Here is a 7226-nt window from a genome sequence, read left to right as displayed (position 1 = left end):
AACAGTGATTTTCAGGTTTTTTAGGTAGGTCTAACATTAGTTTTTTGGTACAGAAATTGAATAAATTAATGAAGTGTAAAACAGCATTGCATATTTGACTGTATAAATTAAAGATTAATTTTTATTAAAGTTACAAAAGCTATTAAATCAAGAGCAGTGAGTGATTTCTTTGTTGTTGCTGTTTGATTAATATTAAGAAAGTGCTGTCACTTTAAGACACTGTAAGTACGTTCAGCCGGCTATGTCTGCCATAGGATACTTACCAAGACGGGCATTTTGACATAATAATTATTGTGTGAATTTGTCCATTCAAACTAGGGCTGGGCAAAAAATAGAATGCGATTTTCATGAGAATCTCGTCAGTAAAGCCGCTTCTGGTGATTAGTAGTAAATCTCCAGCACGTGCTTTCAGATGGAGCGGCATTTACTACACAGAGCCGTAGATCACTGACAAGCTACACAAAATCGCATTCAAAATCGCAGGCGATTCATTGCCGATTTTGAACATGATTTTGTGTAGCTTGTAATTGTGTAGCCAGCCCTAATTCAAACACAATACTTCAGAGAGAGATTAATATTTGCACGTGTTCTGAGGCGTGGGTTTGTTTTTCCCTCATCGCTGTTGTTGTAGTGTATTGGGAAGCCAGAATGCGCATCCATCAACAGAAAAACACATTACCCTTTTTTTTACGTGTTATTTATAGCAAACCATATTACAGATGGTTTGTTGTCAGATTTAAGTTGAACCGCGGTCCTAGAATCTCCAGCACGTGCTTTCAGATGGAGCGGCATTTACTACACAGAGCCGTAGATCACTGACAAGCTACACAAAATCGCATTTGAAATCTCAGGCGATTCATTGCGATTTTGAACGTGATTTTGTGTAGCTTGTAATTGTGTCGCCAGCCCTAATTCAAACACAATACTTCAGAGAGAGATTAATATTTGAGCGCATTCTGAGGCATGGGTTTGCGCGCTTCGGATGAGCGCATGCACAAATCTTCTCACTGCGCGCGTGAGCTCACGTCCTCTGGCTCTTAAATTTTTAAACTGGCAAAGCTTACATGAGTTTAGTTTAAACACCGATATAAACGTGTGCTGTTCAGGTCTCACCTGTGCGCGCGCTATCAGCACCCGGGTGATGACGGAATAAATGCTCATATTACAGCATACAGCATTCGGATTGAACAAGAGTGAATGGTTCGTCCACGTTATTTTTTATTTTTTTCCATCGCTGTTGTTGTAATGTATTGGGAAGCAAGAATGCGCATCCATCAACAGAAACATATATTAGCCGAACCCTGTTTGTTTTACGTGTTATTTATAGCAAACCATATTACAGATGGTTTGTTGTCAGATTTAAGTTGAACCGCGGTCCTAGTGCGTGCCGAACCGTACGGTTAGATTTTTTTCCACGAACCGTTCCACGCTAATATATATATATATATAAACATTAAAAAAGTCAATTACTAAAACTTTAATTAAAATTAAAATAGAAAATATAATAACAAAAAAATCTAAATATTTATTTCTCAATGTATCTCAAAATACTAAAATAACATTTGACTGCATTTTTTTAATGTAAATAGACAATATTTTTACTCAAATGTTTAAATGATCTATTTAAAAAAAAAAGTATCACCTGTATATGTTTTAGAATTTTTGTCTTGTAATAATCTGAAATGTTTAATATAGTTTTTTTTTTTTTTTTTTTAATTTGTTGTAATTCGTAAGTATTCGTAAATACTTGTTCTTGCCATTAAGATTTCAGTCTTGCTAAAAATTATTAAAAAATATAAATCCACCGCACGTTTGATATCAATAATACATTTCAATTGGCCTTTCAGAGAGCAATGCATATGCATTAATATTTAAATACCAAGTGATAAAATTCCTAAAAAGATTTGTATAAAGATTTTAATGACATTTGTGTCTTGAATATTTTTTTTTTTATATATATAAATGCAATGTGGCACTACAGGTGATGTTGAAATGAGAATATAGCGCAACTTCTTGTACCTTATTGCACAAAAGCTGTGATTTTTATATTTTTCAGCAACATATTTTTGCAAATTACATATTACCAAAAAAACAATTAAATCGGAATAGCAACATTTCAAAAGTAAAAAAAATAAACTAACACCTTCTCTCTTGAAGTGCCTGCAGTAAAGTCATGTAAAGTGATGTTTGGGCTGTGAACTTGTTCCCTCAGACGCGCAGTGAGCTCAGTGAGATACAGGATGCCCAGCGAGAGCTCAATAAGACCATCGAACGCTTCGGCAAAACTCTGAACGACAGCGTGATCAGCCTTGCCGACCTGGACCAGCTCATTGCTGAGGAGAGCTCCAGCACTGGCACCAAGGTCAGGAATCACGGCACGCTTCACAAAAGTCTTCATCATGTGCTCATGGGGTTTAAGGTATACCTGATTTTGAGAGACACAGGTGTACGTTGAACTTTTAGGAGATTTTCCAGGTTGTTTTAAGTTGGGGGAACAGATTGTCTCTTCCTTGTGACCTGAGTGAATCTAGGGGTGGGAGAAAAAATCGATCCATCGATGCATCGCGATTCTCTCTCCAACGATTCTGGATTCTGAGCTTATGCTATGTTCACGCCATATAGTAATTACCGTAATTTCAAGAGGACTACATGTGACGTTCTACTGTTCACGACCTCGGACTCAGAATTATGCTTTTCTTTGGGAACACTATCAACGCCTAAACAGAGCCTGCGATGGTCAGGTGGTACAGTGGTCGCGTGGTACAAGTCGTAGCTCTCAGAAAACTCCCAGTTCATAAATTGTAATTACGAGTTCTACGAGGACGTGAACGCTTTTTACAAGTTGGAATCTCGTATTTACAAGAATTCCGATATGGCGTGAACGCACCTTTAATTTTTAACCAGATGCGCGATGACGTTGAGTTTGCTTTAGAAAATTCTGCGTGCTTCCAATTCCTCACACACATACGTCACTCGAATCTTCCATAAAATAATCTTTCATTAAGTTCGGAAAGGTTGAAGCGAATTGCAAGGACATTCGCGGGCTTCATTGCACAGGATGTGCTGTGAGAGACACGCGCTTTGTTTGATGTTACACTTGTAGTGTGCAGACTCGCCCGTCGGTATTTTCCTTACAAAGGCTCTACGAAGTCATCATTTATGTGGTTTGGAATGCAGTGAACGTATATTTAAAATATGAACCTCACTAACAGAAGGCTGCTTTCAATTTCAAATGACACGCGTTATGTTTGTGAAGACTGCTCGCGCATGCATCTGTGTAAGTGGTTTAATGCACTTGTGTCTCAGAATGGTTTTAATGGCGCAAAATTAATGTAAACACAGCCAGTTATGTCTTAATGGATTAAACTTAACAGGACAAACCACATTACTTCTTATATTTCAAAAGAGATCCGTGCATGAATGCAGCTTAATAGATCTCCCGCTGTCTGTGATGTCACAGTAAAAAACAACAGTAAAGATGAAGAAAAATCACTCACAGTTCTTGAATGGAAAACGTTCTGATAATCTTAAATACTGAATGCACTCTTTGTTTGTTGTTTGTAATATGTTTCTATGCCCTTTTTATTATTTGCTACTTGCTTGTATGTTTTGAAGTTATAATAGTTTAAAATTCTTAACATACAACCGTTTTCATAATTTTTTTCAATTTGTAATTATATAAAAAAGTACTTAATTACTTATGTAAGGATATGTAAATGTAAGGATTTTAAGATTCTCAAGTCGGTAAACTAATTAATTAATAAGGGGGGAAAAAGTAGGTCAAGAATCGTTCTGGATTCGGATCGGATCGTGAGGTGACTAAAGATTCCCACCCCTGAGTCAAACCATGCAAAAAGTAACCAGGTTTACTTGTTTAGAGTTTTTGAAATTGTGATTACTAAGCTTTTAGTTGTATATTATAGTCGTTTATTTGTTGCAATGACAATTTTTAAAAAAATTAATAAATGCATTTAAATATAAAATTTTAATATTAAATAAAATTTTAATATTTAATTTTAAATTTAAAAGCTAAATTTTATATTTTTAAACATTTGGTCTGTTACACATTTTCGTTGACATTGACTGTTATTATTTTAGTGTTATTTATATGATATTTATGAGATTGTTTTCATTTTAGTAATTGTGTGTGCTTTTGTCATTTTTATTAGTTTTTGTTTTTTTTATATTTCTGTATTTCGAATCATGTATTTACTATTTCAGTTTTAGTTTTAGTTTTAGTAATTTTTGTACTTAAACTTATTTTAGTTCAGTTCAATGCCAAGGCAAAATTTCTCATTTTTGTTAAGGTTTTTTTATATTTATATATGTTATTTTATTTCAGCTCTATTTTAATTATTGAAAATGATTTTTTAATAGTTTTAGTTAACAATAACAACACTGCTAAAATTATATGCCATGTTGGACTAAATTGAATAACTATGATGAAAGCTTGCCTAAATTTAAAGAAAAAAAATAGTCAAAAGACAAAATACTTTAGAAATTGTGACGACTAAACTTTTAGTTTTATATTGTAGTTATTTGTAGCAATACACATTTTTGTTTAAATTAAACTTTTAAAATTTTTTTTTTTTTAAAGTTCAGATTTGATTAACATTTGGTCTGTTACATTTTGGCACATTTAGTTTTAATTCTTGTTTTAGTGCTTGTTTTAGTAATTGTCATTGCCCAGTGTTATTTTATTATTATTTACATACTATTAGAGCAGGAGTGCCCAACCCTGCTCCTGGCGATCGACTGTCCTGCAAAGTTCAGCTCCAACCCTAATCAAACACACCTGAAGCAACTAATTAGGGTCTTCAGGATCACTTAAAAATTAAAGGCAGGTGTCTTTGATTAGAGTTGGATCTAAACTTTGCAGGACAGTCGATCGCCAGGAGCAGAGTTGGGCACCCCTGTTTTAGAGTATTTATTAATGTTTTTTTTCATTTATACTAAAATTGACTAAAATTATATGCCATTTTGGACAAAATGATTGAATATGGTGAAATGGCGACTAAATGAAAAGAAACATTTGTCAAAAGTAATAAACTTTGACTAAAGTGAAATTACAGTTTACACTTTTTCCGTTAGACAAGCGTCCCAATGGTCATGAAAAACCTGGAATTTTTACATTGTGTTTCCAGCCCTCGAAAAAAAACATTGAAATGTAATCATGCAAACTATAAAATATTTAATTGTTCAAAAATATCTGTGAAATTATTATATCCAGTTATTAAAGTCGCGGTCATAAGGTCTGGGAACTGGTTATCAGTGTATTTACTGTAAACATGTTTCCTGTTTGTTTTTACTAATTGAGGACTAATTTACTAAGTGCCTTAGTAAAAACAAAGGGTAAATATTTTAACTTTAGAAATCACCTCTACAGTAATGCACCTCCTTGAGCTTTGAATAATCTGTAAAATTATGAAGGAAATATGGTTTGAATGTTTGGTCTTATTATGTTTCAGTCCTCATGTTTGTTCTCATTTAAGTTAACTTCAGCTTGACCTTCCATGCAAAGGTTAAAGAAAACCACACAACACTACACACACACACACACACACACACACTCTGCCACGCCCCCCTAAAACGGCTCGTTCTAACACGCCCCCACATATCTACCTCACTATGTGGAAATATTAGCGTAATGCTGCCCAAATGTTCACGCAAAGAAAGAATGACAATCTGGCGCTTCTGAATCAGCTACTGTTTTGTTATTAGTTTAAGTATTTGCTATTGACCGTTCAAATGCGGAGTTTTGCGCATCTTGTGTGTGTGAGAGTGAGAGAGAGAGAGAGAGACAGCCAGCGTCACATCACATCACATCACAGTAGAGTCAGCTGTCTTAACCTCAGCTTGTGTACTGCATCATTACTGTGTCTGTTCCCCTTTCGGGCTTGAACTGATGATAAAACTAATGACATTATTTACTGTCTTTACATTTATTTTGAAAGATGAAGCTCGCGATTATGGTAAGGGGCGTTACATTTCCGACGAGTGCTTGCGGTGTTCGGCCAATCACAATGCACTGGTTCAGCTGGCCAATCAGAGCAGACTGCGCTTGTCGGAAGGAGGGACTTTGTAGAAAACGAAGCGTTTGAGAGAGGCGGGGCATAGAGGACCTACAATAATGTACAGTATTTGAAAAATAATGTGTTTTTTGAACATTAAAGCATGTCAACATATTCTGTTACACCAAATACACAAAATAATGATCTTTAAAAAAGCATCATATGACCCCTTTAACCGTTAAACAGAGTCCAATTCTGAGAAAAAAAGGCAAAGTTACTCGATATGAAGTCAGAATAGCGAGATATAAACTCGCAATTGCAAGAAAAAATAATTGAGAGAAAAAGTTGCAAATACCCTTTTTATTTTTTATTTTTGGTGGAAATAAAAAACAGAATTGCGTGATGTAAACTTTGGAACTGTGAGATAAAAGTCAGAATTTGTATTTATATCAGAGTTTATATTTTCCAATTCTGACTTTGTTTCTGATAAAATCTGAGAAAAAACAAAGTCGCAAAATAAAAACTCATAATTGCTGGAGAAAAAAAGATGGAAATACCTTTTTTATTTTTATTTCAGCGGCGGAAACAAAAACATAATTGCAAGATGTAAACTTAGAATTGTGAGAAAAAAGTCAGAAATCGCAAAATTCTCTGAAAACTCCGAATTGAGTGCGAAAAAGTGCAAATTGTTAGAGAAAAACGTGGGGTAAGCGATTTCTGGTAGCCAATGTTGACATCTGAAATCACCGAAACAAACATACCCCCACCCCAAAAGGGTCTCGCCCCTATTTTGATAGCTCCGCCCCACACATACGTACGCAACCCAGGCAACGATTAGTTCTGTGAAACAAAGAAAAACCAATGTTACACCATGTCTACACCGGACGCGAGTGGCGCTGCGCGACAAAATACTATAGAACTCATTATAATCAGTGATGCTGTCTACACCACAGATATATATACACATCTATGGTCTACACTGGATGCGGCGCGGCACGACACTACAAATTTCCGACAGAAAACTGCTGCTGCGTTCTATTCATGATGTATTGACACAAATTTCAAATGATTTTCAGCGGTCGCTTTGTCGCGTCCAGTGTACTAGACAGACTTTAGCTGCTGCGGCGCAGACACGGTGTTACTCAGCTATCGAGAAGAAACAAAGCAACCTCGGCGTCCGATCGCAGGCCTTCCGCTCCTTGAGTTCTCTCCAGC

General features: G+C 35.5%; 1 protein-coding gene across 5 annotated transcripts in view; it reads left to right on the top strand.

The window, feature by feature from the left end:
- LOC107596241 (epidermal growth factor receptor substrate 15-like 1) overlaps window positions 1-7226 on the top strand; it is a 40995-nt gene that overhangs the window by 10903 nt on the left and 22866 nt on the right. For all 5 annotated transcript variants that reach the window (XM_016286931.1, XM_016286932.1, XM_016286930.1 and 2 more), the window contains exon 10: window positions 2213-2362. In XM_016286931.1, the coding sequence (XP_016142417.1) occupies window positions 2213-2362 (150 nt within the window). The remainder of the gene's footprint in view (window positions 1-2212; window positions 2363-7226) is intronic.

Source organism: Sinocyclocheilus grahami, unplaced genomic scaffold (assembly GCF_001515645.1).
Source record: "Sinocyclocheilus grahami isolate Dianchi unplaced genomic scaffold, SAMN03320097.WGS_v1.1 scaffold216.1, whole genome shotgun sequence".
Classification (NCBI taxonomy): domain Eukaryota; kingdom Metazoa; phylum Chordata; class Actinopteri; order Cypriniformes; family Cyprinidae; genus Sinocyclocheilus; species Sinocyclocheilus grahami.
Note: the sequence above shows the minus strand (reverse complement) of the source record. Positions and strands in the feature narration are given on the sequence as shown.